General features: G+C 35.5%; 3 protein-coding genes across 5 annotated transcripts in view; all 3 read right to left on the minus strand.

Moving 5' to 3' along the window:
* LOC7479613 (7-deoxyloganetin glucosyltransferase) overlaps nucleotides 1-19,447 on the minus strand; it is a 30,473-nt gene extending 11,026 nt beyond the window's left edge. Inside the window, exons 1-2 of one of the 3 annotated variants that reach the window (XR_008059438.1) lie at nucleotides 18,896-19,447; nucleotides 17,637-18,726 (exon numbers count right to left, since the gene is read on the minus strand). Coding sequence is in view for 1 of the 3 variants with exons in the window: in XM_002308795.4 (XP_002308831.2) it covers nucleotides 17,801-18,726; nucleotides 18,896-19,412 (1,443 nt within the window). In the remaining 2 variants the exon portion in view is untranslated. Of the gene's footprint in view, nucleotides 1-17,407; nucleotides 18,727-18,895 lie in introns of those variants that run through there. The other 2 variants (XR_008059439.1, XM_002308795.4) reach the window with 2 other exon arrangements.
* Nucleotides 13,864-16,263, minus strand: LOC7479612 (7-deoxyloganetin glucosyltransferase). Its single transcript, XM_002308794.4, has 2 exons — nucleotides 15,631-16,263; nucleotides 13,864-15,225 (listed from the first exon to the last, which is right to left on the minus strand). Exons 1-2 carry the CDS (start codon nucleotides 16,145-16,147, stop codon nucleotides 14,300-14,302), a joined length of 1,443 nt encoding a protein of 480 aa, XP_002308830.2. The 5' UTR covers nucleotides 16,148-16,263; the 3' UTR covers nucleotides 13,864-14,299.
* LOC7479617 (DEAD-box ATP-dependent RNA helicase 53, mitochondrial) overlaps nucleotides 14,401-21,678 on the minus strand; it is a 68,348-nt gene continuing 61,070 nt past the window's right edge. The window contains exon 8 of the mRNA XM_052453725.1: nucleotides 14,401-14,418. The gene's annotated coding sequence lies outside the window, so the exon portion shown is untranslated. The remainder of the gene's footprint in view (nucleotides 14,419-21,678) is intronic.

The following is a 21,678-nucleotide window of genomic DNA, read 5'->3' on the forward strand; positions in this document are numbered from 1 at the left end:
TACAAGGCATGTTGTATATTTGCATACACGATCTTTATCACAAATCGTGGTCCTTGGTACACACAATGAAAGGCGTGGTGTATTCTTTATCTATTTTACCCATATTTTGTATTTCAGTTTAATTTTTATCTTCTAATTTAATCTTTATTTCGAAAATAATATGTAATTGGGATCAAATTTAAACTTAAAAAATTCAATTATACAAAATAAAAATTTGATGATTAAATTAAAAATTTATAAAAAAAATACACAGATGAACAAGGTGAAATATAAGAGGATAAACAATAATGAACATAAAAAATTGCTAAAGGAAAACCTTGACTCTTTTAGTTTTTACTATAATAAAATAAAATTATAATAATTTCTCAATCTTCAGCCATTAAAAGAGCAGCTACACAGCCAGTTCTTGATATAAATTAAAACTACGTTTTTTTATATATAAATTTCATAAAACATTGACTAGATTGCTTAGGTCGCAAATTCTCATCAAATCATTCAAGTTTCATCGATCAACTTCTTCAACCATTCAAAACCAAACTTAGCTAGGGCTTAACTCCAAGTTAACGGATCATAGAATGAAACCACTGAGTTAAGATTTTATAACTATGCTGTCTATTATAAAAGAAACGAAGGAGGACAGATCAATTTCGGGTGGGTTTGAAAAAGCGGTGCAAATCGTGTTTTTAAAAATTTTGAGTGTTTTTTGCTTAAAATAAAAAAATTATGTTTTTAGATTATTTTGATATGACGATGTTAAAAATAATTTTTTTAAAATAATTTTTTTATTTTAATACATTTTTAAATAAAAATCATTTTAAACCATCACCACTACCATAATATCGAAACATTTTCTTTCTAAAAATCAAGTGAATAGAGGTTCATGTCTAGTCATCACACCGTAAACATTAAGCACCCATAGTAGACATTTGCGAATTTGAACTATTATATATCCTGAAGTGAGTTAAATACAATGTATATTCTTGCTCATCTCTTCTTATGATGAGAATGTTGAAGTTAATGCTTCTTTGATGTGGGTTTGGTGTAGTTCTTCCCTGATGAGTTAACCACTTTCTCTACCCCGCTTATTCCCTTTCATCATACCCCGAATCTAGTCTAAAATCCAATCTTTCTTCTCTTATGATTTTTTTCTACTTTCTTGACTTTATAAAAAAGTATTCTCTCAAGGTTTTTTTTTTTTTCCAAGAATCAGGGCTGTTAATTATTAACTTTGCAAATAATTACCATTTGAGAAAGACAAGGTGAGTATTTTTTATATGAGAAAGAGAGGAAAAGATGAATAGTATTTTTATAGGATTTATCTCTCCACCTTTCATTTTCTCTCCAAAGACAATTATGATGGCTAGGGTTTTAGATGAAAGAGATGGTAAATAATATTTTACTGTTTGTTAGGAATCCAATGTTGGCCTTATCTCCTTTTGTTTTAGATCATTATCAGTATTTATATGCAACTTTATTTCTTTCTCTCAATTGCTTGGTCCTTGGTTTTATCTTGTTCCCTTGTTTTACACTCTGTTTTTTTTTGTATTATTTTTTATATGTATTTTAAAATTATTTTGAAAAAGATAATATTAACACTCATTCAATGAAAAAAAAATCAAAAATTTTAAAATGAGTGCATTAATAGCTATGCGTGTTGAATGTAAATTTAAAAAATTTGAATTTTTTTTTAAAAGACATTGCAAATTATGACAACAATGTAAATGCATCAAAAATATTTTTTTTTGAATTTCTATTGTTTTTTTTTACTATATTTAGATTTTTTGGAAAAATATTTTTAAAAGAAAGTAAAAATTAAATTATGACATATTAAAGGTTTTTTTAATGAAAAATAATGGTAATTACGATATCCACACATGAACATGGAATTATTATTTTTTATGACAAAAGCACAGCCTTCAACAACTTGTCTAAATTCATGAATGAAGAACTACTTGGACCAGTGGCTTCCTCTGCTAATATTTTCCACTCCATGGCTTTGTTCTTTAGTTCCCTACCTTTCACTCCTTCAATCAACCCTCGCACAAGGATTTCAACTTTATCTCAAAACATAACACTAATTTTTAAATCAAGAACTAGTCATCTAGCCTATAATAAAATATTAGTTTTTAGATTAAGAATTGATCATCCAGCACAAGGCATTAGTTTTTCAACCAAGAACTAATCGTCCAACCCAAGAACAAAGCATTAGTTTTTAAACCAAGAATTAATCCTTCAGCCTAGAACATGGCAAGAATCTGATATCAAATATTAATACAATTGAATAATAAGAATCTATTTTAGTGTTTTAACAATTCTAAATAGCGCAGAATTAATAAGGAGTCGAGCACCTACCTTACATCTAAGCTCTATGTGTGGAATCTTTTCTCAATACTCCCTCAACAATTTATTCTGTAATTTTAACAGCTCAATGTTAAATTTCTCGTACCCTTGCACTAATTTCATTTTTCACAAATAAATCGATACATAAACAATTATTATATAATACCATTTTTTTTTTATCTTTTTGGTTGAAAATACCAAAAAAAGAGGATATGTTTTCTACTTAGAATCCTTAAAACCCAATTACTTATTAATCATCCCATTATAAAATTCATTACAATTATACCCTTTTCAAATATCAATTTATTCAAACAAACTCATCCCTCCTATTATCTTCAATTGACCGGATGTTTCATTTTAGGGAGGTATGTTTTTCTTTCCAATTAACCACAATTTCCTCTTCAATCCAACAATCAACTTTTCACTATAACACTACAAACATTAACACAAGTAAAATTCACTTTAATTCTATCAATTTCTTAAAATCATTAAATTCTTAAAACATCAAAATTCACATTTATCATGCAGATATATGCAGAAATATGATCAATCATCTAAACTATGATGTCCCGCATCTTTAGTTATACATGAATGATGAATATATCCATTGAATCCGATCCTCTTTTTATTCAGGCAAGTTTTAATTCAAATTTTCATGCTTTACCTTTCTCTTCTGTATTTCATGTGAAGCTAGCTGGCACCAATTGGTGCAGCTAAGTCAATAAAATGGGCACCAATTCGGTGCCACTTGCCTTGCTCTTGTCTTTTGCAAGACAAAGGCAAGGATGCTTGCCTATAAATAGGCAGCACATCCTTGCCATATATATCACACCAAAAGAGAGAAACAAGAGAGCAAGAAGAGAGAGTGAAGGAGAGTAATCCCACAAAGTTGTGAGGTATTTGTGAGATAGTAAGTTAGGTGTTTTCTCCTAGTAATAGAGAGATTTCAGTTGTTCTCCTATTAGTAGAGAGAGGTTGTAATTCCCACATTACTTAGTAAAATCCTTCTATACTTGCCCGTGGACGTAGCCAAATTGGATGAATCACGTAAATTCTTGTGTGTCTAATTTCTCATTTTATCCTATTCTTTGCCTTTTATCTTGTCGGGTTTGCATGCCAGTATCCTAACAGTGGTATCAGAGCCTTCTAGTTGGTGTTGTTAATACACAAAAGTTATTCGTGTATACGGTTACTATTAACGTCTACGACACTATTCACCTATACGACACTATTCATCCATACGGTACTGTTCACATACGTTACATATTTGTGAAACAGTGATAGCTGAATAGATCACGGTGAATAAAATGGCAGCAAAGTATGAGATTGAGAGGTTCAATGAGAGCAATTTCTCACTCTAGAAAATGAGAGTCAAGGCAATCTTAAGGAAAGACAATCGCTTAACAGCAATTGGGGATCAGCCCGCAGAGATCACTGATAATGCAAAATGGAATGAGATGGATGACAATGCTATTGCTAACATACATTTAGCATTAGTCGATGAAGTATTATCAAGTGTGGCGGAGAAGAAAACAACTAAGGAGATATGAGAGACTCTAACAAAGCTATATGAGTCCAAGTCCTTGCACAATAAGATTTTCTTAAAGCAGAGACTTTATACCCTTCGAATGGCAGAAACCACGACGGTGACTGACCACATCAACACAATAAGAACTCTATTTTCACAACTCACTATGTTGGGTCAACAAATAGAGGAAAGTGAACGTGCAGAGCTTCTACTTCAAAGTCTTCCAGATTCGTATGATCAACTCATTATCAACTTGACCAATAATATCCTCACAGACTATTTAGTCTTTGATGATGTTGCAGCCGCCATCTTGGAAAAAGAAAATAGGCGCAAAAATAAAGGAAACAAAAATAGTTCAAACCAAACAGAGGTATTATTGGTGTCAAGAGGGAGATCAACGGAGCGTAGCTCCAGTGGGAGTCAAAGGCAAGGGAGGTCCAAATCAAGAAGTAAGAAGACTGTGAAATGCTACAACTGTGGCAGAAAAGGGCACTTCAAAAAGGATTGTTGGTTTAAAAAGGGTATAGAGAACACTGCAGAGTCATCAAAACCTCAAGGATGTGTTGCAAGCACCTCAGAAGATGGAGAGGTTTTATATAGTGAAGCAGCGACAGTCTCTACAGATAGAAAAGAGCTCACTGAGGTTTGGTTAATGGATTCAAGAGCAACATGGCATATGACTCCTAATCGAGATTGGTTTCATACATACGAACCCATCTTTGAAGGCTCAGTGTTCATGGGTAATGATCATGCTTTAGAGATTGCTGGCATTGGCACCATCAAATTAAAGATGTATGATGGTTCAATTCACACTATTTCAGGAGTGCGACATGTGAAAGACTTAAAGAAAAATCTTTTGTCCGTATGACAATTTGATAGTCTTGGCTGTAAGATTCGAACAGACAATGGAATCATGAAAATTATCAAAGGAGCGCTGGTGGTTTTAAAGGCAAGAAAGACAGTTGCAAATATGTTTGTATTAATGGGAGAAACACATCATGAGGCAGAAGCGTCAATTGCATCAGCCAGTCCAGCAGAAGAGAAGACGATGATGTGGCATCAAAAACTAGGCCACATGTCAGAGAAAGGTTTGAAAGTTCTCTCTGATAAGAAGTTACTCCCTGGGCTTACAAAGGTTACTTTACCCTTTTGTGAGCATTATGTTACAAGTAAACATCACAGGTTGAAGTTTGGCACATCAACAACTAAGAGCAAATGCATCTTAGACCTGATTCACTCTGATGTTTGGTAAGCATCGGTTGTATCCTTGGGAGGAGCAAGATACTTTGTATTATTTATAGATGACTTCTCCAGGAGATGTTGGGTGTATCCAATTAGAAGGAAGGCAGATGTGCTCGCAGTCTTTAAAACTTTCAAAGCGCCGATAGAACTTGAATCTGAAAAGAAGATCAAGTGTTTGAGGACTGACAATGAAGGAGAATATACCAGTGATGAATTTGATAACTTCTTTCAACATGAAGGTATCAAAAGGCAGTTCATAACGGCATATACTCCACAACAAAATGGAGTGACAGAGCGAATGAACAGAACTCTGTTGGAAAGAACAAGAGCAATGTTGAAGGCTGCAAGTCTAGGAAAGCCATTCTGGATAGAAGCAGTCAATACCGCCTGTTATGTGATAAATCGATCTCCATCAACTGCAATTGAGCTGAAGACACCGATGGAGATATGGACTGGAAAACCAGCTGATTATTCTCGATTGCATATATTTGGTAGTCCCGTGTATGTGATGTATATTACTCAAGAAGTTAGCAAGCTGGATTCAAAATCCAGAAAATATGTATTCTTGGGATATGCTGATGGAGTGAAGGGGTATCGCTTGTGGAATCCCACTGCCCACAAGGTAGTCATCAGCAGAGATGTTATATTTGCAGAAGGTAAAATGCAAATGGAAGAACATAATAGCATTCTAAAGGAGACTAAAGCAGTCCAGATGGAAAATACTCAGAATCATACTTCTTCTGAAGCTGCACCAGAGCATGAAAAACAAGAACAAATAGAGTCTGAAACTCCTGAAGTTCGACGGTCGACTCGTGAAAGAAGACCACCGGCTTGGCACTCAGAATGTGTTACTAAGAGCAATATTGCATACTGTCTTCTAACAGAGGATGGAGAGCCATCATCTTTCTATGAGGCTATCAAAAGCATAGATGTATCTATGTGGATGACAGTAATGCAAGAGGAGATTGAAGCTCTGCACAAGAATAACACTTGGGATCTTGTTCCGCTACCACAAAGAAGAAAGGCCATTGGCAACAAATGGGTTTACAAGATAAAGCGTGATGGCAATGATCAAGTGGAGCGGTATCATGCAAGATTGGTGGTGAAAGGATATGCTCAGAAAGAAAGAATAGACTTCAATGAGATATTTTCTCCGGTCGTACGACTTACTACAATCAGAGTAGTCTTGGCAATGTGTGCTATATTTGATCTTCACTTAGAGCAGTTAGATGTGAAAACTGCATTTCTTCATGGAGAACTTGAAGAAGAAATTTATATGCTCAAACCAGAGGGTTTTGCTGAAACAGACAAGGAGAACTTGGTTTGCAGGTTGAACAAATCTCTATACAGTCTCAAACAGGCGCCGAGGTATTGGTACAAGAGATTTGATTCCTTCATAATTAGCCTTGGGTACAACAGACTCAGTTCAAACCATTGTACGTATTACAAGAGGTTTGAAGAGAATGATGTTTTCATCATTATATTGTTGTACGTGGATGACATATTGGTAATAGGCCCCAACAAAGATCGAGTCCAAGAATTAAAGGCACAGTTGGCTAGGGAGTTTGATATGAAGGACTTGGGACCAACAAACAAGATTCTAGGGATGCAAATTCACCGAGACAGAAGTAAAAGAAAGATTTGGCTTTCTGAGAAGAATTATTTGAAGAAGATCTTGAGACGCTTCAACATGCAAGATTGTAAGCCAATTTCCACCCCACTTCCAGTTAACTTCAAATTATCCTCAAGTATGTCTCCTAGCAATGAAGCAGAGAGGATGGAGATGTCTCGAGTAACCGTACGCATCAGTAGTGGGAAGTTTAATGTTTGCCATGATATGTACAAGACCAGACATTGCACAAGCAGTGGGAGCAGCTAGTCGATACATGGCAAATCCTGGTAGAGAGCATTGAAATACTATTAAGAGGATCTTGAGATACATCAAGGGCACCTCAAATGCTGCATTATGTTATGGAGGATCGGAATTTACCGTAAGAGGTTATGTTGATTCAGATTTTGCTGGCGACCTTGAGAAAAGAAAATCCACTACAAGCTATGTGTTCATAATTGCAGGAGGATCTGTGAGCTGGGTCTCTAAACTTCAGACTGTTGTAGCTTTATCCATAATAGAAGCTGAGTACATGGCAGCTACACAAGCTTGTAAAGAAGCAATATGGATGAAGAAACTTATGGAGGAGCTCGGGCACAAACAAGAGAAGATTCCTTTGTATTGTGATAGTCAGAGTTGACAAGATAATACAAGAGAAATTCTGAAATGTTTTTTGTATTTTTCACTAAGAGAGTTACAATATATATATACATCAAGAAGTATCAAATCCCTTAATTCTAGGATCTAATCATCATAATCAGATCCTTTTAGTCCTAGGCCTAGACAATAATTGAGGTTTTTAGAGAGAATCAAGGGATATACAGCTATGACAGAAATTGAATAAGAAAAGAAGAATATACTGACAGCTACAAAAGAAAAGAAGAATATACTAACAGCTACAAAAGAAAGACTGACAGCTATTAAAGAAATGCAAGAAGGAAAGGAGATATTGACATCCCCCCTCAAATTGATGCGGGTAGGTCTAACAACATCAATTTGCTGCTGAGAAACTGATGGCGTTGGCGTGTTAAGGCTTTTATAAAGGCATCAGCTATTTGAAGAGCAGTATTGAGATGAGAAAGAGTGATAACACCCCGAGTAAAAGCCTCCCTAATATAATGACAGTCCACCTCTATGTGCTTAGTGCGTTCATGGTAGACCGAATTCGCAGCTATTTGAATAGCACTAGTATTATCACCATGAAGAGGAGTAGGAGCAGTTGGGGGGAACCCAAGTTCAGAAAGAAGACCACGTAACCACACAATTTCAGAACAAGCTGCAGACATGGCGCGATACTCGGCTTCTGTAGAAGATTTAGAGACACAATCCTGCTTCTTACACTTCTAAAAAATCAAGGCATCGCCAAGAAAAATGCACCACCCTGTGATAGACTTCCGAGTATCCGGGCAGCCAGCCCAATCTGCATCACTATAGGAAGTCAAGGTAAGAGGAGAATGTTTAGGAAAAAACAACCCACGAGTAGGGGACCCAATTAAGTATCGAATAAGACGACGAACGGCAGCAAGATGAAGATGGCGAGGTGCCTGCATAAATTTGCTAACGATATGGACAACATAGGAGATATCAGGCCGTGTAATGGTTAGGTAGATAAGACTACCAACAAGTTGCCTATATAAAAAAAGGATCAGGCAAAAAGTCGCCTTCATCTTTTCGGTATTTCACATTCACCTCCATTGGTGTATCAACAGCAGTAGCATCCTTTAAACCAGCTAACTCAATGAGATCCTGAATATATTTATGTTGATTTAAGAACAAACCATGATCTCTAGAGTGAACTTCCAGCCCCAAAAAATATGTGAGATGTCCAAGATCTTTCATTTGAAATGTACTATGCAACATATGTTGAAGCTTGGTGATCAACCCAATGTCATTACCAGTGAGGATAATATCATCAACATAGACTAAGAGAAATACCATACGAGTGGTGGTCTTGTAAAAGAAAAGTGATGAATCATATTGACTTTGTGTGAAGGAGAAGGTGAGTAGAGTGTTGCGAAACTTCTCAAACCAAGCTCTAGGTGCCTGTTTCAACCCATACAAAGAGCGTCTTAGTTTGCAAACTTCATCAGAAGCCGTTGTGGACATACCAGGTGGAAGTTTCATATAAATCTCTTCCTTAAGATCCCCATGCAAGAAGGCATTTGTCACATCCATCTGATATAAAGGCCAAGCTTGAGAGGCTGCAATAGCAAGAAGTGTTCTCACCATAGTCATCTTAGCAACGGGTGCAAATGTTTCTTCATAGTCGAAGCCATATTCTTGTTTATTGCCAAGAGCAACCAATCGAGCTTTGTATCTATCCAAAGATCCATCAGACTTGAGTTTCACAGTATAAACCCACTTGCTACCAATGGGCTTGACATTTGGAGGACAAGAATTAATGTCCCAAGTATGATTGGCCTTAAGTGCATGAAGTTCAGCCTCCATTGCTTGTTTCCAGCACTCATGTTCTCTAGCCTGTTTATAACAAGTGGGAATGGAAATAGAAGACAGAGTAATAGACATAGCCACAGGAGTTGAAAAACCATACCTTTCAGGAGGTTTGTGAGGTCTAGAACTTCTACGAAGAGGAGGGGGATCATAGGAAATGGGCAGAACAGGATCAGATGCTGCAGAAAGATGTGAACAAAACAAACACAACAAAAAATATGAAGATTGGAATAATTTGGTGCATGTCCAAACAAACGAACGTAGTGAGAATCATTGTTCAAGTGAGGAGATGGTAATCGATTAATCAAATAAACAGCAGTACACAAAGCTTCACACCAAAAATGAGAAGGAACACATGACTCAAGGAGAAGGGTTCGAACAACATCAAGAAGATGACGATTCTTTCTTTCAGCCACACCATTTTGTTGTGGGGTGAAAGGACAAGAACGTTGTGATATGATCCCATGACTTTGAAGAAAAAATTGAAATTCATTTGACATATATTCACCACCTGAATCAGATTGCAGAATTTTGATTTTGGCAGAAAATTGTGTCTCAACTAAGGCAAGAAGGGCTTTAAACACAGAGAAGACCTCACTTTTAGATCGAAGAAAATATACCCAAGTAAAACGAGTGAAATCATCTATAAATGTAACAAAGTATCTGTAATGTTCATGAGAAATGACAGGTGCAATACCCCATACATCAGTATGCACGATTTCAAAAGGTTTCGTGGTGCGGGTTTTATGCAATGGAAAAGGAAGTGTTTTGCTTTTACCAAGTTTGCAAGATGCACAATCAACAATATCATTATTAGAAGAAGTCGAATTTTTATTTCCTAGTAAACCAGATTTAAACAAGACTCGAAGTACATGAGAATTAGGATGTCCTAAACGTCTATGCCACACCTGATTATCACATTGAACATCATTACATGCAACATAATTTGACATAGGAGAGGGAGATAGAAGCAAGGGAAATAGGCGTCCCACTTTAGGTCCCTTCGCGATCATCTTCCCGGACACTTGATCCTGCACAAAACAACCAGATTTGGAAAAATGAACATCACAATTGTTGTCAACTAATTGGCCAATAGATATAAGATTAGTGGACAGCTTAGGAGACACAAAGACAGTATTCAGAAGGGCTGAAATATCACCAACAGCTATGATAGACAAGGGATTACCATCGGCAGTACGAATATGAAGATTGCCTTTATATTTTTGAACATTATTTAAAGGTAAGGCAGTGTTGGTCATGTGATTGGAAGCAGCAGAATCAAAATACCAAGGCTTAGGAATAGAATTTCGGTTACCTGAAATGCCTAAAGCAGAAAGGGCAGAAACTATCATTTGTTGGACCATTTCAGGGGTAATAGAGGACTGACCAGGACTAGGAGTATTTGAGGAACCAACCGAGACATTATAGGCAGTTTCAGATTTCTTTGGAGGCCGGATGGAGCAGTCTTTGATGATATGCCCTGTTTTCTTACAATAGTTGCAGAATTTTTTAGTACAAGTAGTGGCAATGTGCCCAAATCCTTTGCAGCTATAGCACTGGACATTTGACATATTTCTACCTCCTTTAGACCTCCCTTGAGCAGTGTATGCAACAGGAATTGGAGTAGAAGTTTGAGCTTTCTGTTCCAAAACAGCTTGTGTAATGATCCGTTGTTCTTCCCTGAGAAGTTCTCCTACACAAATATCCAAGAAAGGAACTGGTTGTCTATTCATTAGGTTGGACCTGATTGCTTCAAATTCCCCCCTTAACTTCATTAAAAACTGATCACGTTTGCTGGTCTCATGCACACTTTGAATAACAATAAGTCCTTCAGGAGGTACACTTGCATACACAATATCTGTGTACTCAGCCTAAAGATTTACAAAGGAAGAGTAAAACTCTTGTATTGACATACTGCCTTGACTGAGTTGACCCAACTCGAGTTCCAATTGGAATCTTCGTGCTGTATTGCTTTGGTTGTAAACTTTCTTCAGGTAATCCCACATCTCTCTAGAGGATTTGTAAGGCTTGAGATTGAGAAGCATGAAGTGTTCCATACTTCCAAGGATCCAAGACATAATCTGAGCATCCCTCACCTCCCATTTCACATATTTCTCTTTCTCCTCCTCACTGTCAGGTGCAGGAACTGTCCCAACAATATGACCCCATAATTCCTTTCCCTTGACAAAAATCTGAAACTGGAAAGCCCAGGCAGAATAGTTCTTTCCAGTAAATCGAACAAGAAAATGTTCAGATCGTTCCAGAGACATGATTTAACTAGAAACAAGAACCAAGAGATCAAGTCTAAGAAAAACAGAATAGAAGAACCAGACAAGGAACTAGATACAAGATGAATTGATTTCAGAGTTTTGGCTCTGATACCATGACAAGATAATACAAGAGAAATTCTGAAATGTTTTCTGTATTTTTCACTAAGAGAGTTACAATATATATATATACATCAAGAAGTATCAAATCCCTTAATTCTAGGATCTAATCATCATAATCAGATCCTTTTAGTCCTAGGTCTAGATAATAATTGAGGTTTTTAGAGAGAATCAAGGGATATACAGCTATGACAGAAATTGAATAAGAAAAGAAGAATATACTGACAGCTACAAAAGAAAAGAAGAATATACTAACAGCTACAAAAGAAAGACTGACAGCTATTAAAGAAATGCAAGAAGGAAAGGAGATATTGACAAGAGTGCCCTGCATATTGCAAGGAATCCCGTGTTTCATTCAAGAACAAAACACATAGATGTTCAGTATCATTTTGTTCGCGAAGTGGTGGAAGATGGAAGTGTAGATTTTCAGAAGGTTAACACAAAGGAAAACCTAGCAGATGCTTTAACCAAACCAGTCAACATTGACAAGTATATATGGTGCAGATCCTCTTATGGCCTAGTAGAAACGTAAGCAGCATGAAGATGGCAAGTATAGAAAGGATAGAAGAATCACAAATGATCAAGTGTGAAGACTTGATTAAATCATCAAAGTCTTCAAGTGGGACAATGTGAAGCTAGCTGGCACCAATTGGTGCATCTAAGTCAACAAAATGGGCACCAATTCGGTGCCACTTGCAGCACCAATTGGTGCCACTTGCCTTGCTCTTGTCTTTTGCAAGACAAAGGCAAGGATGCTTGCCTATAAATAGGCAGTGCATCCTTGCCATATATATCACACCAAAAGAGAGAAATAAGAGAGCAAGAAGAGAGAGTGAAGGAGAGTAATCTCACAAAGTTGTGAGGTATTTGTGAGATAGTAAGTGATGTGTTTTCTCCTAGTAATAGAGAGATTTCAATTGTTCTCCTATTAGTATAGAGAGGTTGTAATTCCCACATTACTTAGTAAAATCCTTCTATACTTGCCCGTGGACGTAGCCAAATTGGGTGAACCACGCAAATTCTTGTGTGTCTAATTTCTTATTTTATCATATTCTTTGCCTTTTATCTTGTCGGGTTTGCATGTCAGTATCCTAACATTTCAGACTATATGTTTCTTCTTTTTTTGGCTAGTTCGCCATCAACTTGTCGGTACCAGCTATTTTAATATATCCTATCTTGCAAACTTGTCTAAATTCATGAATGATGAGCCTATTCGACCTGTGGCCTCCCGTGCTAATGTTTTTCCAATCCATGGCTTGGCTCTTTATTTTCTTACCTTTTCTTTCTTTGCTTCCATCAACTCTCTCGCAAGTGTGTCCACATTTTCTCTCTTGACATTGCTGTAAATCTTCATTCCAATTCCCCACCTCGCATGTGTTTGTTTGTTGATCACCGAAGGATGGCCAACAAAGCCTAGGCACGCCAGAAGAAATGCTCTCAATTGTTGAACCCCGTCAACCATGTGTTACAGAACCTCCAATCTGTTGATGTTTAAGAACAACTTCTTGTGGACACCAACTAGATATAAAGCCCTTCTCTTTAGTTTCTTCAGTGAATTATGGTGGCAATATTGAGGAGTCGTCATTGATCATCATGTCAGACCTTATTATATATCCATAGAAATGGGTGACCACTTTTATCAATTCCCATTCCAAATTCAATGAGCGGCTGCTTTGTAGCGTCCGCTAAGCTGCCAAAATTCACATAAATTACTGAGTTGGGCGTCTTGGAGTCCAGCCATTAATTGGAGGCACTCGGCTTCTTCTTTCCATAGATTACATCCAATTGAATTCAAATCATCTTCTTGCATTTCATTGAGAAGTAATTGAAGTGAACCCATCTTGTAGGCATGAGGAAACATAGAGTGAAGGACTTCTCTTGCTCCGAAGCATCAAAAGTAAGGAAAATCCCTTCAGAAGCTCTCTCTGCACATTACAAGCACAAGTTAAACAAGCAATCATTTTGGATCTGTTGCAAGAACAAAACTTGGAAGATCCCTTAGGAATATTACATTCGAGGTGTTGTTTGATAATACTGTTTAAATACAATACACTATCAACTTGGAACTTGATTGAGGTGTGAAATTACAAATAACAAAACTTTATAAAAAAATTAAACAAAAAAACTAAGAAATTTTAAGAATAAAAATTAAATTGAAAACATCAATATATAATAAAAAATTAAACATGTTTTTTAACGTGTTTTTTTACATTAAAAAAATAATAAATATAAATAAAAAAAATTATGCACGCATCAAATCAAATAAATCATGAACCATTTTATAAATAAATTACACAAAAAAATCATTAACAATAAATAAAAACATAATTTGACTTTCAATTCCATTCCAAAGAGGAGAAATTTAAAATAATACATTATTTGTGTCAAGAGTTTTCATCTGTTTGGGGGGCTGCACAACGGCAAGTCCAACCATGTTCATCATTCTAACTTCAAACCTGCCAATATGTAGACTGCTAAGCCGGCTAAGTATAAATCTAACTTAGTATAAATCAAAGTGATTCGCTATAGAATGTGAGAAAAGACATCCTCTTATTTTTCTATCAGCCACGTGATTAGCTTCCTGCAAGATATGTGAGAAAAGTCTCACAACCCATGCGAGGGGAGAAACGAGCAAGGATGAAGATCTCAACAGTACTTCAATTCAATTGCATTGTGTGTTAGTTTCTCTTCTATTATGAATTTCTACAGGGAATGCTCTAGGCCTTGGAATTTATATTTTTTTCATGGCAAAAGCACTGCCTTCACCAACTCGTCTAAATTCATGGATGACGAGCCACTTGGACCAGCGGCTTCCTCTGCTAATTTTCTCCACTCCATGACTTTTTTCTTTACCTCCCTGCCTTTCTCTCCTTCCATCAACTCTCGCACAAGCTTCTCCACTTTATCTCTTTCCGCATTGCTATCAATCTCCATTCCAATGCCCCACTCATTGCAAGTGTACCTACAGTTTGTTTGTTGATCACCAAAGAACGGCAAACAAAGCATGGGCACCCCAGAAGAAATGCTCTCAGCTGTTGAATTCCATCCACTATGTGTTAGGAAACCTCCTATTGATGGGTGGTTGAGAACTTCCTCTTGTGGACACCAGCTAGAAATAAATCCTCTGTCTTTAGTCTCGTCAGTAAATTCTGGTGGCAATATGGCGGAGTCGCCTATGACCATGTCAGGCCTTAATATCCATAAAAATGGGTGACCACTTTTTGCAAGTCCCATTCCCAATTCAATCAGCTGCTGCTTTGTAGCGACGGCTATGCTACCAAAGTTCACATAAATTACTGAGTTTGGTTTCTTGGAATCAAGCCATTGGAGACACTCAACCTCTTCTTTCCATAGATTATATCCAATAGAATCTAGATCATCTTCTTTCATTTGATTGAGAAGTAATTGAAGTGGACCGATCGTGTAGACACGAGGAAACATTGAGTAAAGAGCACTCAAGACTTCTTTCTCCAAAGCATCAAAAGTATGGAAAATCACTGCAGAACCTTCAGATGCTCTCTCAGCACATTCCATGCAGAAGTTGAAACCATAATCATCTGGATCTGTTGTGCGAAGAAAACTTGGAAGATCCCTCAATCGTATATCTTTCATTCCTGGAATCCAGTCTAGTACTTGATCCAAATAGCCATTTGTTAAAAAGCTCTCGTCTGCGAACAAAAATTAAATGCATATGTAGCTTACCAGTTATGGGCTAGTAAATTAATGAAAACAACAGCAGAAGAAGAACGAGCGTAAAATCAGAAGAGAAGAAAGGTTCCCTAGCTTGAAATCAAATTTCAGGTTACGCAGCCGAAGGTCTGCTCTGGAATTATAACCACGGATCTGGTACATGTACTATACCATGATCTAGCATAAACTACCAGGATATTGTACCATTCAAATATAAATTTTTAGTCCATATGAACTCGGTTCATGTACTTATCTATTTATTTCCACAGATGACGGCTACGATGATGCTGCACATGAACTACTAGGATATTTATCTAATACCCAAATGAAATAAAAGAAAATCGTAATGAAGTTGTCATTTCAATTCCAATTCTTGTACTTACCTTTTAATGGAAACAGTCCTCTTTCTTTGAGCTCTTTATATTGCTTAAGCCCCATGAAAGTGCAAGCAGAGATAGAAACGAACAAGGCAACAGGAATTCCATGCCTCTGAGCAGCAGTGATGGCAGCTGGCACAAATCCATCAGATACAATGCAAGTCACTTGAGGAACATCAGAAGATGCTGTATCATTGAGCTTGGCAAGCAGTTCATTAAATGGAGCTAGCAAGTTCTTCTTGCAAGCCTCAAAAATTGCTTGTACATCTTGGGTAGCTTTCTCATCTGAAGGAGGGAGGCCATCTGGGATAGATTCGAACCGAAAGTCGGGTAAGCCATTCAGGGAATCAGGACCTCTAGATTTAAGCAACCGTCTGTGGTTGAACTCTGTGTTCACAAAGGTTATGCGAAAACCTCGGTAATGCAGTAGTTTTGCTAGTTTAAGCATTGCCTTTACATGGCTTTGAGCTGGACAGGGAATACAGATTACATGAGGCTTGTCAGCTAAGATTTTGCGAAACATGTCTCTAGCTCTTTCCTTCTTCCTCTAACTCTTTCTTTAGAGTAATTGTTTTGCTACTGTCGTCTGTCAAAGTGAAGCAAACACTTTACACAGGATACATTTTCTTATCAACAAGACTCTATATAAAATAGCAGCCCAGTAGAGGTACAATATGGATTTTATCTTCTCTTTTAATTTTAATCTAATTAAAATCATTATTTTAGACTTATGCCGGCCGGCCATGGAATTTATTGGCTTTTGTATCAGTTGATTACGGGAGAATTTTCGTGGTTGTCTGAATGTCAGGCTGCCGTACGTCACCAACGTTTGACATTAGAAAGGCATGATAAAAATAGTCAATAATTTATCATCTTCATGTATGACATTATCATTTTCTTGAAGCTGACAAATGCTAAACAAATTTGTTTTCAATTCTAGATCAAAGAAACATCGGAGATAGTATAGATTATTTTTTTTTTGGTTTGGATTATTATTATCATCCCTTTTCTATAATAAAAACTTTATAGTCATCATCAAACTTCACAAAATCTTGATAAGAGTAATCTAATTTAGAGAATATTAATTTATCTACATTCATATAATTGCTATATTCTGTATCTAAATACCATAAAATTTTTGTAATTTTTCTTATTACATGACAAGCCATCAATAAAAATATTTCATCTTTTTTCTCCATAAAATTAGATTTTCTACATCATTCTTTAAATTTGTGATATCCCATAAATGATAGTTAAGTTATTCAACCATTGACTTGTTAGGCGAGAATTTTCATGAAAAGAAGCGTGGCGTGTAGTGATTGTAAGGGATTCAGTCAGCAGGAACCCAAATTCATTGAACCATTTGGACGTAAATATGACGTTGTCCTTCGGGAAAATTAATACTAAGCAATCATTAATTCAATATATACAGACAGGCACAGACTTCTCTGTCAGAGAGTTAAGCATATGAAAAAAGATGTTAGTGCAATAAAAATATATACATATAAGGCATGGTGTCCACACAATGAAAGGGGTGGTGTTCGTTATCTATTTTACCCATATTTTATATTTTAGTTTTTTATCTTACAATTTAAATTTTATTTTCAAAATAATATGTAATTAGGTTTGAATTTGAATTCAAAAAACTTGAATGTGCAAAATAAAAATTCGATGATTAAATTAAAAATTTATTAAAAAAATAGACAGTTGAAATCCAAGGTGAAATATAAGAGGATCAACAGTAATTAACATCAAAAATGGCTAAAGGAAAACCTTGGCTCTTTTAGTTTTTACTATAATAAAATAAAATTATAATAATTTCTCAATCTTCAGCCATTAAAAGGGGGTGAATCTACAAAGTAAATTGATGAAAATATTGTCTGTCGAGCAAAGAGCAGCTACACAGCTAGTTCTTGATATGTTTTCACAACTCATATACGAGTTTACCTCAACAATTTATTGCTCCCTGTATTGTACCGTGATCTCATTGGTTCTGCCTTTCCTCTCCTCACCTACTGTAATTTCTTTTGAGGGCTTTCAGCCCCTTTCTTCACACAAAAAGGTGACAAATAAAAAAAAAAGCACTTCATTACAAAGAAACCACCATCTCACCTTGAGAACAATACATTCGTCTTCAGCTTTAACTGTCTTTAGTTTAGCATGCAGTATTGTTTTTTCACGACAAAAGCACTTCCTTCACCAATTTGTCTAAATTCATAGACGATGAACCACTTGGACCACTGGCCTCCTCTGCTAGTTTTTTCCACTCCATGGCTTTCTTCTTCATGCTCTTACCTTTCTCTCCCTCCATCAACTCTCTCACAAGCTTCTCCACTTTATCTCTTTTGACATTGTTATCAATCTCCATTCCAATTCCCCACTCAGAGCATGTGTACCTACAGTTTGTTTGCTGATCAGCAAAGAATGGCCAACAAAGCATAGGCACACCAGAAGAAATGCTCTCAATTGTTGAACCCCATCCACTATGTGTTAGGAAACCTCCTATTGATGGGTGGTTGAGGACTTCCTCTTGCGGACACCAACTACAAATAAAGCTTCTTTCCTTGGTTTCTTCAGTGAATTCTGGTGGCAATATCGCGGAGTCGCCAGTGACCATATCAGGCCTTATTATCCATAAAAATGGATGGCCACTTTTAGCAAGTCCCATGCCAAATTCAACGAGCTGTTCCTTCGTAACGGTTGTTATGCTACCAAAATTCACATATATGACTGACTTGGGTTTGTTGGAATCAAGCCATTGGAGACACTCAACTTCTTCTTTCCAAAGATTGCATCCAATAGAACTTAGATATACTTCTTGTATTTGATTGAGAAGCAATTGAAGTGGACCGATCGCATGGACTCGAGGAAACATAGAGTAAAGGGCATTCAGAACTTCTTGCTCCAAAACATCAAAAGTATGGAAAATAACTGCAGAACCTTCAGAAGCCCGCCCAGTACATTCCAAGCAGTATTTAAAAATAAAATCATTTGGATCTGTTGTACGAACAAAACTTGGAAGGTCTCTTAGCCTTATATCTCTCATTCCTGGGATCCAATCTACAACTTTGTCCAAGTAGCCATTAGTTAAAAAGCTCTCATCTGCAACAACAAAAAAATTTGAATTCATATATTAGCTTTTTTGATAAAAGGTAATGCTACGTAAATGAATAAAAATGACCTTTTCCCTTGTTCACGGACCATCCAATGAACTAGTAGAAAATTTTAATCAAAATAAATATAGTTACATTTTTTTTTTCCTTGCTCATACCTTTCAGTGGTGTAAGACCTTTTTCTCGGAGTGCTTGAAATTGTTTAAATCCCATGAAGCTGGAAGCAGAGATGGTGAAGAACAAAGCAATCGGAATTTGGCGCATCTCAGCAGCATCGATAGCGACGGGCATGAAACCATCAGAGACGATGCAAGTCACTGGGGGCACATTAGAAGATGCTGAATCATTAAGCTTGTCAAGCAGGTCATTAAACGGAGCTAATAAGTTCTTCTTGGCAGCCTCACAAAGTGCAGCGACATCTTGGGTTTCATTCTCATTTGAAGGAGGGAGGCCATCTGGAATGGATTCAAAACGAAAATCAGGCAAGCCATTCATGGCATCGGGACCTCTAGATTTAAGCAAGCGTTTATGATTAAACTCTGTGTTGACATAGGTTATGTGAAAACCTTTGTAATGTAGTAATTTTGATAGCTTAAGCATTGACTTGATGTGGCTCTGAGCTGGGCTGGGAATGCAAACGGCATGAGGCTTGTCAGCTAAAATATTAAAAATCATCTCTCTAATTCTTTGTTTCTTACTTTCTTTCTATATTTGCTCTATGTATTGCCTACACAATATAGATATTATGTACCTATATATAGGGTTTATTTAGCAGTGTGTCGCAGTTGTTTTTTAAATAGTTTTTATGTTAAAATACATATTAATAATGTTTTTTTAAAAAAAAATTATTTTTGATATCAACACATCAAAATGATTTGAAAACACTAAAAACATATTAATTTAAAGTTAATAAAAAAATAAAAAAATTTCAAATTTTTTCAAAAATATTTTTGAAATACATAAATAAATACACCGATAAAGCAATGCTACAATTTTTGTACGTGTATACACACAATGAAAGGTAAGGGTGTTTTTATAAGGAAAAGTTGGAACTGGATTGAGTTTTTTTAATTTTTTATTTAAAATGTTATTGTTTTATATATATAAAAAAAAACTATGTTGTTGTTTTTTTATAAATATAATAAAACATTGACTACATTGCTTAGGTCACAAATTTTCATCAAATCACTCAAGTTTGATCATCAACTTCCTCAACAATTCAAAACCAAACTTAGATCGGGCTGAACTCAAGTTAACGGATCATCGAATAAAATTAACCACTGAGTTAAGATTTTATAACTAAGGACAAATCAATTTCATCTTCTTCCTAGAAGCGACGAGATGTTCATTGTGTCTAATCATCACACCATCAACATCTCGAGGTTTTTTTTGTCAAGAATTGGGGCTCTCAATTATTATCTTTGCAAGAGAGATTGTGCTTATTCACCTTGGTGCTTGGACGTATTTGTAAAGATTGTCAGATTCATGAATGAGAAGCGACCGCACACTGTTTTTCCAGTCTATCATGATGTGAAACAATCGAAGACAGCTGATCATACGGAGTTTATACAATTGTATTTGATAGGAGGAAAAATAATTAAAAAAATATAAAAATACTTATTAGGTTAAAGTTATTCTGACTTAACTTGTAAAATTTTAAATTATAAAAATAAAATTCAATATAATTTTAAATTTATAACTCAAATTATAAGACTATGATGAACTTAAATTGTAAAAATAACTGGAGTCAACATATCAAATATGCGATCTAGATCATTAGACTGAGATAATCTTATAAAAAATCAATTAAAACAAATTATGAAGTTCAATTCTCAATCAATTTATTATTGAAGAAAAAAATAGAGAAAAAAAAATAATCCTAAGAGGTAGCTCAACTGGTCAGATCTTGGATTTGCTCCCCAATGGTCGTGAGTTCGAGTCCCTTTCAGGGCCACTGGAGGCTTACATGATCGTTAACTTCAGGACTCATGAGATTAATCGAGGTACGAGCAAGCTAACTCTGACATCCGTGTTAATAAAAAAAAATTATAAAACAACATGAGTTTATCTGGGTTAACATATAAAACTTGTAACCCAAGTTTTAAGGCCTAGATAAAAAAACTTAGATAAACTCTTAAAAAAAATAAACTGAAATAAATCATAAAATCTACTCAAATTAATATGTAATATTCACGGGCACAAATTGATTTTCTTGACTGCTACCTCCATGATAAATGGCTTATGGAGTAGGAAAACATGGCTTTAAAAATTAAGTGCTGAAGGCTTTGTATGAGTAGGCTCTTATAACGAGTGATGTGTTTTTTTTTTATGGAATTGCACTACCATGACTATCATCCTAGAAAAAAAAATTAAAAATATAATTTAACTAATTAGATTATAAATTTAATTTTTAGAAATTATTCGTTCAAGTTCTATAAATTTTAGAATCACTGGAGATTTATATAATTATTAATTTCAGAATTTATAAAATTAATTGATGTGTATACAAACTAGATCAAATACATTAATAAAAAAATAATTAAAGAGGAAATTCATAGTTGAATTAGAAACATGACTATCATGTTCATTAATTCTAAATCGTTGAACTCATGATTCAATGCACGATAAAAATAGCAACGACTTGACTTTTTATCCTTTTATTTCTTTTATTTAATCTAAATCATTAAATATAAATTATAGGATTCAAATTCATGAAAACAAATATCAAGAAACATCCTAACCATTAAAACCGGTATATATAAATGTGTAGGAGAGTGATCCATTCACGTCCCATATATATATATATAGTCAGACATCAAATTATTCCTAAGATAATCTTATAAAAAGATGAAAAAGTCCATTATATTAATTTTAATTTTTTTGTTCTTAAGATTATTTTTGTTGTTTTATTATACTTTTTTTATTTGATCAAAAAATGAAA

This window comes from Populus trichocarpa, chromosome 6 (genome assembly GCF_000002775.5).
Source record: "Populus trichocarpa isolate Nisqually-1 chromosome 6, P.trichocarpa_v4.1, whole genome shotgun sequence".
Classification (NCBI taxonomy): Eukaryota; Viridiplantae; Streptophyta; class Magnoliopsida; order Malpighiales; family Salicaceae; genus Populus; species Populus trichocarpa.